The following is a 13,086-nucleotide window of genomic DNA, read 5'->3' as shown; positions in this document are numbered from 1 at the left end:
GTGGGGATGTTTTTCAGAGGCAGGAACTGGGAGACTAGTCAGGATAAAGGGAAAGATGGCGGCAGCAAATGTACAGAGACATCCTGGATGAAAACCTGCTCCAGAGCACTCTTGACCTCAGATTGGGGAGACGGTTCATCTTTCAGCAGGACAACAACCCTAAGCACACAACCAAGATATCAAAAGAGTGGCTTCAGGACAACTCTGTGAATGTCCTTGAATGGCCCAGCCAGAGCACAGACTTTAATCTGATTGAACATCTCTGGAGAGATCTTAAAATGGCTGTGCACCGATGCTTCCCATTCAACCTGATGGAGCTTGAGAAGTGCTGCAAAGAGTAATGGGCGAAACTGGCCAAGGATAGGTGTGCCAAGCTTGTGGCATCATATTCAAAAAGACTTGAGGCTTTAATTGCTGCCAAAGGTGCATCAACAAAGTATTCAGCAAAGGCTGTGAATACTTATGTACATGTGATTTCTCAGTTTTTTTATTTTTAATAAATTTACAAAAACCTCAAGTAAACTTTTTTCACGTTGTCATTATGGGGTATTGTGTGTAGAATTCTGAGAAAAAAATGAATTTAATCAATTTTGGAATACGGCTGGAACATAACAAAAGGTGGATAAAGTGATGCCCTGTAAATACTTTCCGGATGCACTGTAATTGTTTTACAAAAACAGGTTCTTTACTATCAGTTATATTAATATATTTATATATATGGTTGTGGTTTAAAACCTGTTAATGCCAGAAGCGTATATTATATACTGGTTGAGCATCCTTAATCCAAAATTTCAAAATCTGAAACCTTTTTAGTGCTGACATAACACCTGTGTTGCCTCTTTTTTATTTAATGCTGAGAGAATATGAACAACATATGTGCATATTGCAAACCTATTTATTCATTCTGGTGGTGGGGTTCAGTCTTCAGTGAAGCACCAATTGCCACAAAGCTATGACACGGGGTCATCCACTGTGGTTGGGCTTCCCCGTGAAGCAGCACAGAGCCCCAAAGCATTTTATGGTAATGCATCTAAAAAAAAGGAATGGAACTAATCTCTGGGGAACACCATATATAACATCACACAAAAAAAACACCTTTAATAAATTAACTAAATTATTAGGTTTCTGTTGGCATATACTGTATAACTGTTACAGTCATACCGGCAATTTGGATGTGTACCTAATTCTAATTTATTAAATTCATGTACAAACACTGTACTTTGAAATCCCATTAATTTTAATCTAATCACCAGCATGCCCTGTGTTACATGATCAAAAGTTTTTTGACAATATACCTAAATACTGTATAATCCCTCTAGACATGTTTTGTTGCTTCTTCAAAGAATTTAAGCACATTTGCAAAACATGATTCCTCTAATGTAAATCCATGTTGACAGTGCCCTAACACAATCACACTTGACAGATGCTGCTTAATGTCACATCACATCCATTATACACATTAACATCACCAGACTACAGTTACCAGGATAAGCCTGATAAGCCCATTTTTTACTAAACTGAGTGACATTTTCTAGCTTCCAGGTCTTGAGTATTTCCCCAGTTTGCCTTGATTACTTTATATCTATATATTACTATATATCTTACCATAATCTTCCTTAAAGACTCTAGAATTAATATTATCCAGATTCAGATTTATTATTATTTATGGGTGGGGGGAGTGCTTTTAATCCCATAAACACTTTCCCTCTTTATCTGCAATCTGAAATCTCAAAGTATATAATTAATAGCGGGTAATATTTTAAATATCTTGTATACAGCTATTGAAAGATATTTTTAACAGATGCAATATGTTAACATTTATAAAATAATTTAACAGCAACATATGCATATGTGACTTAAAGTGCAGTAATTTTTTTCTCCATCAAAAAGACAAATTTAAGTTTATGAGTAAATGGTAAGAATGATAGATAAGTAGCAGAATTTTCCAAATAAAGCTAGAAAAAAAATACACTACAAATTTGATACGAAAACTGTTCTTCTGTTCTTCACTTCTAACTGACATTCACCACAAAACAATAATTCAAGCCGACATTTCCAGCACCAAAACACTGACAGTCCTTCACCAAACTGGCACACAAAGACTGAATGTATGGCCTGCTGATGCAGTAGACATAGAAGTCGTTCACTTCTCACACCTAATACTTCTGGCTGCCACACAGAAAGAAAGAATTTAACTACCCTGTAAAAGCTAACAGAAGATTGTCACTACATTGGCCCATAATTGCATGCCACCTACTTCCAAAAAGTCTATCAAATTAATTATGCAAAACACTATAAGAAAAATAGCAGGGAAGAAAATGTCACTAAGCTCTGGTCTTTTCCCCAACCTATTATCTTGGCATTTTTAGAAGTATGTAGTCAATAGGTACATATACATGTCACTGTTTTTAATATATAGAAATTTAATCATGCATTTTTTATTTTCTATTAAATCTAGAATGCTTTGGGTGATCATTTTTAGCAAGACACCTCATAGAAAGTTAGTCATAAAAAGAGTATGTTAAAAAGCAGGAATGGTATCATATTAATCAGGTGCTGCAAGCAATTTTTAATTAAAAAAATAAGGAAAAGGAAGGGTCAAGCAAGGTGTGAAACAGAGACACCAAACCACATAGCAAGCAACAGGTACAGGTCATAGAAACATTTAACCTAAAATTTTACTCACCTTGGTTTGTGCTGGTTGTCCTTAGAGCCAAACCAAGTTTTATGGGGTGGAGATGGACTTCCATGTTCAGTGCTCTTCACAGAATCACTCTTGCTCCCACTACCATGAGAGAACAAATGAAGCTTGTTCTTTTTATGCTCCTCCTTTACTCCTTCTTCTGTCTGCTTCTCATTCCCTGTGGAAATTATAGGTGTGGCAATCTGCACTGGCTTCCCTTCTGGGTGCCCAAGCAAACCTGCCTCTTTTGCCATATCCCCTAAATTAAGTGGTGACTTGGCGTCACTATTCTTTTTTGGCTTCTCCAGGGACCAACGACGACCATCAAGATCAGCTTTGTGAGAATCGTCTCCTTTTTTCGGAAGATTCTGCAGTGAGCGAGACAGTGGAGAGGACTTCTGAAGGACTCCCATTGCACCTGGCAGCACTGTGGACTCTGCTGCTGTGTATACATGGCTGCCATTAATGCATAAAGATGACTTGGACAGTGGCTCTCCCTTGGACTTAAGGTTCTGCACTTCTTTGGGCTGTGGAAGAGCACCAGTCTGGTTCACCTCATCACTGAATGCCCTTTTGTGTGTCTGAAGCTTTGGAGAAGGCTGGGCTGTATGAACTGTTGGAAACAGAGAGAATAAAGACTTACTGTGTATTAAATAACCAGGAAGCTATGATTAAAAACAAGAAAATGTGATAAAGAGGAATCACATGTTTGTGAAGCATATTTTTTCCATAAAATATATGCATTCATTAAGGGATTTCAAACTTTATTAAAAAAATGAAGAAATTATAAAAAAAAAAAACACTGCACGATTAAACAAGTAAAACTCATGTAATATTTAATGTCCCAAGTTGATTATGGCTTTAAACTGTAAACATGTAACCTGTCGATTCTGTCCACAAACCTGATTCACCATGGTGTGAACTAAAGAGTGCCATTTGATATGCCAGTGTTCTAAATCACAATTATACATTAGGCAAATAGCTATAAACAGACAAACAGAAATTAATAACAGAAAAAACTTGAGAAACTGACATCCGGAGCTATATTACCAGTAGATAAGTTGCAAATTTTTAGTTCATAAGCACACATTTAGAGTTAAAGTCTCAAATCTGAATGAGCTTTGCTATATGAACTGTTGTGTTAGTCTAAGGCAACAAGATAGCTGGATGCTAATGATTTATGTGGTAAGTTAATGTGGCATAAGAGACAAGAACTGTTGGTGACTCAATTAAAACTTTAACTGGTGCAGCTAGCTGAATACTTAATAGGAATATGAAATAAAAAGGAAGTCTAAACAGTACTTGGTTTAATCAGCTGGAGTTAAGTGGTGAAGGCCTTACATTTTGAGCAAAGAATTCCGGGGTAGATTAATGGTGCTGTGGTTAGTGCTCATCACACCCCTAAAGTCCTGGGTTTAAATCAGTCTTTATATGTGAGTTACTCTCTCATACTCAAGACCTGCGTGTCAGATTAACTGGCGAGTTTAAATTAGCCAAATGTGAATATGCCTGTGTGTGTACAGGAATGTGCCTTGAAACTGGAACCACATTCAGAACAGATTCCTGCCAACTGTGTATAAGCTCTAGATCATTAGTCCTCAGCCTTCTCCTCTTCTGCATACACTGTACAAACTTATCTGAACTCTCCCTCTGTTCAATTGAGGTCTGAATTAGCATTTCCTTCTTGCTTGCTCCCCACCTCTTTGATCCAATCCATTCCAGGAGAATGAACACTGGAGAGCCACAGAGCAAGGCAAATTGATTTTGTTGTAAAACACAGCAGAGTATCTTAGCAAGCAAGTGCTCTTCTTCCAAATTCTGAATGCACAATCGCACAGCTTCTCTCTTTCTCTCTCTCAGGTCTGCTCCTTCAACACTGCAATATTTTGTTCAGTCTACCATCATGTATTCTGCAGTTTTAGAGACTATTAGATTAATGCAGAAGAATATACTGTAAATTGAGGAACAAATATGAATTTAAACAATTATTACTAATAAAATAAAAATAACTAACAATTTATTAGTGGAAAGTTCCTATTTCACACATGGTCACCATAATTCAGTTACATCTGTCCTTTAAGAAATAAAAAGGAATAGGTTAAACATAGAAGCAGATCTTTGCTTAAAGTTACTCGAAATACAAATCCTAAAGGTGCCATGAAGCAGGCTCAGCATTAACATTAATTTCTATAAATTTGTTAGTTAATTTTCTTGTTCGTTTTTTCTTTGTTTCATTTTGACCTGAAGTCGTATGTAACTTAACAGTTATTTTTCTCTTATTTTTGGATCTGAATTGATTTGTGACTACATAATGTTTGTATATTTAGGGATTTTTGAGTTTGTAGTCCATATTAAACCATACTACTGTTCAAAAATGTAAAAAAACAATTAAAATAACATTTGGTATACATAAGAAATCATAAGACACACAGCACTGTTTTTTGGGTAAAAGTTTCTCAGTTTGGCACATCTACACTCTGGAAAACGTTCCAGATTTGTCAAATTATCTCCTGTGCACAGTTCTCCTCAGGTAACCTCATATATTTTCAATTGGATTAAGGTTTGGGCTCTGGCTGGGCCATTCTACAACATTGATCCTTCTTTGATGAAGCCATTGGTTTGTTGATTTTGATGTAGTCTTTGGGTTGTTGTCATGGTAAATGAGAAGTTCCTCTTCATCTTTCTTGCAGATGCTTGGAGGGTTCGTGCCAAAATAGCCCGATACTTGGAGCTATTCGTAATTCCATCCATCTTGACTAAAGTCCCAGTTCCAGCTGAAGAAAAGCAGTGTCAAAGCATGATGCTAGCTCTACCTTGTTTCATTGTGGGTATGCAAGTTCTTTTGAGAATGTGCTGTGTTATTTTTGCGTTAAACATACCTTTTGCAATTATGGTCAAAAATTTCAACCTTGGTCTCATCAGAACGTAATACATTTTGCACATGGTTGTGGGAGACTGGGCGTACCTTTTTGCAAAGTTTTGCCGGGCTGGGATGTTTTTCTTTGTGAGAAAAGGCTTTCGTGTGAAGAATGCAACTGATTCTTGTCACATGTAGGGAAAAATCAGTACTTGGTAGGAAATCCTACAACTCCTTTAAAATGGCATCTTGATGGTCTCTCTGACCAGTTTTCTCATCAATCCTGGTGGGATGTCCTGATCTTGGTAGAGTCACTGATATGCCAGATTCTCTCTATTTGTTGATGACTTAAATTGATGTCAGGTGTATACTAACTACTATTTGAGATGAGACTCATTACAATTGATGGATTCTGAATGTAACCACACCCTTGATTATTAAAGGGTGTATACACTAATGCAACCAAGTTTTTGTATGATTTTGTTTTCCTTTTTACACTAAACAGTTTCTGCTTTGTTTTCACCTTCTTTGTACAGATTGCAGTTTTGCAATAAAGGTAGAATAAGTTCTGACAGGATTTATCTTGGTTTCATTTTTTCATTTCACAAAATCTGTGATTTTGGAAGGGGTGAATACACTTTTTATATCCACTGTAAATCAGTTAACCGATTTGAAAATTGTTAAATTGTTTAACAACACTTTTTGTAACAATAATCCATCCATCCATCATTCAACCCACTATATCCTAACACAGGGTCACGGGGGTCTGCTGGAGCCAATCCCAGCCAACACTGGGCGCAAGGCAGGAAACAAACTCCAGGCAGGGCGCCAGCCCACTGTAGTCTTGTAACAATAAGTCATGCTTAATAATGACAGGAATAACAGAATGCAACTTACACATGTCAGTGTACTATATTAAATGCATGCTTTTTAAAACTACTTTACAATCTTATCTGGATAAAACCGTTGCCCAAACAGGCTTCTGGTGGCACAATAACTTTCACAGAGAGGAGATTTCAATTCAAGCGATGCAAAAATGGCATTGATTAATACTCTATTGTTAGTTGTTGGTTTTGGAGAGTCTGTGACTAAATGTAGTTCAAACTTCTTAAACATGACATTTTTGAAAAATGCACCTGATAGAGAGTTAAAATATCTCTTGATGTCTCAAGGTAAGGGTCTGGAGCTTTGCAGTAAAACTACAAAGTCAGAGAAATACTGTATAATTATAATGTGCAGATAATGCAGCTATGAGGTTGTTTTTTACATAATTCTTTATGTCTTACATTAATTTCGAGATGAGCAACTTTTTTTTTTTTTTACATCAACGGTTAGCTCACCTCCATGAGCAGTGTGCATATGCACACTACTCCCATCATTTCATTTGTATCGGGAACCTGTTTTGCAGTTTTCTGTTTTAAGATAGATGAATTTCTAAATTGGGCAATTCTTTTTAATGGGAGATTTTGAAATTTCAAACAATTTTACAGTCTTTCTCAAGAATTTTTTTACAAGATATGTCAAAAAATTTAAACTTTCTTAAGTATTTTTGAAGAGTATGTGTGCCACATTCCAATACATTTGGACCATTGGGAGCCATGATGTTTCATGCAGACACACAGACATGACAGCCACTCTTGCTGCTTTATGCATTAAATGCAAATGCACTTAAACATTCCAAGTCCCCTGACCTAGGCTAAATGACCCAGACATGAATTAAGTCATCTCAAAAAAGGATAAAAGCAGGAATAAACAGAAGATACTGTATATTTGTACTCTCAAAGACCTAGTTGGAGGGAGGCACAATACAGAATGAAAAGAAAAGTAGCCCATCCAACCATTCACCTTCCTAACCTGCTTATCAAGGGCAGGGTTAAGGGTAAACTGGAACTTATCCCAGCAAGCATAGAGCTCAAGGCAGAAACAATCCCTGGACAAAGAGCCAGTCCATCATAGTGAGAACATTCACACATACACACACACTCCCTGACAAAGGCTAATTTAGCAATGTCAGTTCACCTAACCTGAATGTCTTTGGACTGTCCTCTGAAATAGTAAAAACTATGGCAGCAAACATAACAGTTGATGTAAATGAGCACCGATTGGAAAGGGTATTGTTCCACATATCATACTTTCCCACTGTGAAAGGAGTTTATACATTCTGAAAACTGCTAATGTCAATTTAGTGTAGAACTAGAAAGAGCCAACACATTGGTTTGGTAGGAAAACTCAACTATAGAAGTGGCCACAGTATGGCATGCAACACAGCTACTTTAACTGTGGGTACATTACACATGATTCACTTTTATTGTATTTTCCCCACAGCATGATACACCAGGCAAGGAAGGGAAAGAACATGCATAGTTTCAAAGCTGTGTAGGTTCAGGCTCAGGTTTATTATGTGAAGAACAAACAGTCAAAGAGCCACTAGAGGAAAATGGGACCTGCATAATAGGATCTACTGAACAGGACAGCAGAAGGATGTACAAGTATGAGATCTCTTGTTAGAAATAGTCAACAAACTGACAAAATGTACGAAACAGAAGTGACAGGGAAATTGCGTGGCTGTCTGTTCAAGATTACTGGATGTTAAGCACCTGTCTAGTAATGTTATAAGGGGTTGTTAGACATTTTATTAGTTAGAGCCATGGATAACAAGGATTATGAGCTATTGGTATCATAACATTAATTTCTATTTTTTACTCATCACCTTCTTTGCTAAAGTTGTATCACGGTGCATGGTGGTTTTGCCAGCAGACTTTTAACATCACTGGAAGGTTTTATAATTCAAAAAAGCAAGATTGTCAATTTTCTATTTTGCTCTTTGTACCCAATGAAAGTTTTGTTTATATCTTGTTATTGGAGCAGTGAGAAGAAACATGTGCAGTTCCACATCACATTAACAAAAGGTGCCGTAAAGGCATATACATTGATACAAGCATGCATTTAAAAAAAAAAAAAAGATATTAACAAGTGAGATGAGAATTGGGGTCCTTTGGACATACAAGGAAAGAATCCAAGATGGCCATCTAAAATGCAGTTCTTCAGGGGTGAATTTGCTACTAATTTATTAATATACTTGATTATTATCATTTTTTAAAATTTATTATCATTCCTTTACAGTTTTAAGCAATTATTTATAGCTTTGCAAGCTGTGTTACTGCTATACCTCTGGCAAATGCAACTGAGAAGAAATTATTTATTCATTACTGGATTGCCAGTGACCTTTTCACTTTATAAATTTTGTTGGCAGTGTTCATTTTGTGAAAACAAATTGATAAAGTGACATTTTTCTGTCATTGTCATATGAAGAAGCTGACCATATTTGCAAAGCAGTTAAAACATAAGGAAATAAGCCTCTGTTTGTAAACTGGATTTATTAGTTCTTTTAATTTAACCCATCTGAAGAAAAAAAAAATGCATACATGGTTTACTGTATGGAAACATACTGCTAAGATTGGCCTTTAACTCTTGCTATAAATCTTTGAATCTGTGAATAAATATGTGCATAAGTTGGCAAAAAAATATAATTTTATATAAACAATGAATTTTAAATAAAAGTATACTGATTTAAAAGATTCAAGATTTTTATTTTCTGGGAAACTTGCCCATGTGCAAAATATAGCATTTGACCATACAATAACATTAGGAAAAATATTTCCCTTGTAGAAGTGTCACCTATGCATCTCTCCAAGCCCTTCAGACAACAACGTTATAATTTTTAATTTTATCACTGTTCCTCATCCCCTTCTCCCCAGACAAGTTTTCTCCCCCTTCTCTCTCAACTCCAAGTTGTCTGGATGAGGTTCAGATGCTTCTTTTATGCCAGATCTGGAAGTACTCCTGGTGCCACAATATTGTAACTAGGAAACACTTCCGGATATGGCAGAACCATCTTAAATCATGAAAGCCTCCTCACTGCAACTCCCAAGAAACAGAGCGGGGTTACCCATTGGAACTACAACTTCTATGCAGCCCTGCAAATGTTCACATGAAAGACTCACCTGAGGAACAGTACCATCCACTGTGTTGGGGAAGGAGTTCCACCTTTCCATTATAATATTATCCTGACCCAGAAAAGGAACACCAATCCATCCATGGGAACCATCCATTATGATGGGCTCCCAAATGAGTAAGGAACCATCCATCCCAGTCAGGATGCCAGCCAATCCATGTCCTTTGTTACACCCTTTATACCAGAATTTCTGAAATATACATTTACTGCCACATGTGCAGTTAATGAATGTTTGATCATTTTATTTTACTACTATACATACTGCAAACTTAAAAATATTAAATCATTTTACATGCAGTAATAATTACACATTCCATCATTATTACTTCACCTTGGATATGTTCTATAAAAAACAATAATCTTTTGTTTATCCTTCAGTTCAGTTCCTTGGTCCGTTAGAGCGTTGCAGAGTGCAAAAGTCAACCACAGAAGCATTAGTAACAAAGCAGGGGGCTTCTGCATATATTTTTTTATTATTTTGAACATGGCTTGTTGGGCATATTCGGGAAACATAAATGAACTGGTCCGGTCATAGAATTGAAAGAAGAAATAAATTACTGTGGCCATAACAAAAACACGGGTAACAAGTTGACACAGTGTCAAGTTTCTTATACCGTTAAATTAATTAAAACAGACTCTGAAAACAAAAAAAATCAGTCTTACTCATTTTTTTATTCTGAATAATATTCATAAGCTCACATCAGTATAGGATATGACCTCCTTGACTCTTGAGAAGTATCTGGTTGCTATTTGGCATAGAATCCACCAATTTTGTACATTCTTGGATGATTTTACAAAGGCAGGCATAAGTACGGCAAACTGAGTAGCATCCCATCAAGCCAAGTGGATTCCAGTACCAGGCAGACCAATTTCTATAGACATCTTCATCAGTATTGCAAGCCTACATGCTACGCAGTGCTTGTAATAGTCTGGTCTCTATACAATGTAGGTCAGTGAAAGAATCAGCACATGAGTTAAAAAGGGGAAGGGGGGAAAATGGCTGACACGTACTATGTGTACTTATGAATTATTCAGTATAAAGTACATTTGGACTTGCAAATGAATACTTAGCGGGAACACTCCACTGACTAGGTTAAAGAAGTTTTTACTTGCAGATTCAGAATATAGTCAGTTACCAAGGCTGAAATATCTTTAAAGACTACAACAGAAATTAAATTTCTGATTTTTTAACAATTTCAGAATAACTAAGGTTGTTTATTATAAACCTTACCAGTGGGAATCCTTCAATTCTAAGGCTGTCTTTTCCCGTCATTTTTTGGAACCTGATTCTCAATCTAGAAATCTGTTGCTGTTTTCAAATGATGGCCATCCAGTAAGCCTACATTATTGCTTCAATTCAGTTCATTCAAAGACAATGTTGATGAGGATCCCAAGTCTTTAAAAGTTTGGATCCTAAAATAAAGCAGCTCACATTCGATAAACGTCTTACTAACTATGCTATAGACAGCAATAGATTATCATTAAAAATGAAACTCTTGAAATATGACATATTAATTTTTTTATGTCATGGTAAAAAGGCTTATAATATCTTTCATAACATGCAGACTGCTTAAACAGTGCAATAGAATTTGGGTAGGTTAAGATATCTAAGCATTGTCATGTGACTTAAAATTGATCTTCTGCTGATGGCAGAAAAACAGAAGGGGATGTGTGGAAGGGAGTTTAATTTTGATACCGATGTTAAACTTGCGCAATATTTCCTGAAGGCGGCAAAAATAAGCATGCTTCAAACTATTTAGCAAGTAAGTACAAGCAAAAGACCTGGCAGATATGTCAAAATCATTCAAAACATGCTGTATCATGCTGAGTTTTGCTTTTTCAGAGTATTAATAAAATAAAACAAAAACATGAGGATAATGTGGATATTTGGTAACTTTAAATTGGCCCTATGTGTGTGCTAAGATAAACTGAATTTGTGTCCAGGGCTGTATCCTTCCTTGCACTAGATGCTGCTGGGATAGGTTCTGGGACTTTATGACCCTGAAATTGGATTAAGCAGGTTTGAGAATATTAGGTTATCCATTTATAATACTTGTAAGCCTGTCTTAACAGTTACAGTACATTTTAATTTACAGTGTACTACAGAAACCCAGCAAAAATATGCTTATTAATAATCTGTTTAAATTACAGATTACACTTTAATTTACAATATAAATGACAGACTGGAAAGTGAAATTGGGGTGCTCAACTGAATACATTATGCACACTTAATAGCAGCTGCCTACTTTCCAAATATCCTTGTAAGAAATGTGATTATTAATAAATCATTAGCCAGACCAGAGTAAACAGTGGAGGTGCCAATTTTATACTTTTTTTCCACTGCTAATTAAGGCTCTACCACTTACATACATACTGATCTATTTATTTGAATGATTATTTGAAAGTGTAGCTTTTGTATGATAGGAAAACATTTCAAGAATCAGCAGTGCAATACTTGGAAAAACATAGAGGTGATCTAAGAGATCCAATTAAAGGAAGTGAGGCAATGGAAAGCATATGCTACCTTAACAACCATATGAAAATTGCACATCAAATAAGTAAACTGAAATTTAGAGATGATTACACAATGAAACACTGGGTAAACTTCTTCTACCACTTCAAAATGTGCCTGAAAACATTTTGAAAACCTTTCAAAAAACATTCACATTTTTGGCATGAGTCTAAAATTTACATATGCTGAATAACATGGTAATAACCTTCAAGAGAAAAGTGCACAAATTCCAAAAATTAATTAATAATAATACTTTGGGTGCCAGGAAGAAGTGACAGGCATCCTGGCCGGGATAAAGGAAGGATTTATACTTGGCCAAGAGGCAATAATGTAAGGAAAGGCAAATGGGCTTACCAGGAGATAGGTCATTCCCCCACAGGACAGATGGCAGTGTTTCTCAGGGATGATCTCAATTAGGACACCCACAGGGGCAAACGCACCCTGTCGGAGTCTTTGGGGACCACCAGAAGGCAATGCCGGGAGAGGACTGCTCTAGTTTCCGCAGGACAGGAAAGTGCTCCAGACAATTTGGACAGAAGACCGGAAGCAGTTCCCAGGTTGACTTTAAAAGAGAGCCCACTGCCTCACTTAAATGAGTCAGGAGGCAGCAGGTGGCACTCAACTGGAGGTGAAAGGAGGAAAAAAATCTGTTTCTTTGGAGTGTTTGGCTGGTGTTTGTCTTTAAAACGTGTTGGTGAAAAAAAAAAACACCCTTTTTATTTGAACCCAGAATTGTGCTCGGCAACATCGTGTCTAAGGTTTAGCGCTCAGTGGCACCCCATTGTGGTCACAACAGATACAAAGTGGGGGGTGAATGTACACTAATCTAGGAGGAATTCTCCATCCAAAAATGAAATTTTATTTATATTTTACTTAGACCACATAACTGCCTTCCATTCAAATTCTTGTTTGCATCTGAGCCACAAGTAACATGAGGAACTTTTTCATGGACGTTTTTCATAACATTTGCTGTTTTCTAGTGTTGGTCATTATAGATACCAGTTATATCAGGAAAAATA

The 13,086-nt window shown here is 36.4% G+C and overlaps 1 protein-coding gene across 1 annotated transcript in view; it reads right to left on the bottom strand.

Moving 5' to 3' along the window:
* Positions 1-13,086, bottom strand: part of LOC120527936 — a 131,434-nt gene that overhangs the window by 75,932 nt on the left and 42,416 nt on the right. The window contains exon 3 of the mRNA XM_039751908.1: positions 2,687-3,296. Coding sequence (XP_039607842.1) covers positions 2,687-3,296 — 610 coding nt within the window. The remainder of the gene's footprint in view (positions 1-2,686; positions 3,297-13,086) is intronic.

This window comes from Polypterus senegalus, chromosome 4 (genome assembly GCF_016835505.1).
Source record: "Polypterus senegalus isolate Bchr_013 chromosome 4, ASM1683550v1, whole genome shotgun sequence".
Taxonomy (NCBI): domain Eukaryota; kingdom Metazoa; phylum Chordata; class Cladistia; order Polypteriformes; family Polypteridae; genus Polypterus; species Polypterus senegalus.
Note: the sequence above shows the minus strand (reverse complement) of the source record. Positions and strands in the feature narration are given on the sequence as shown.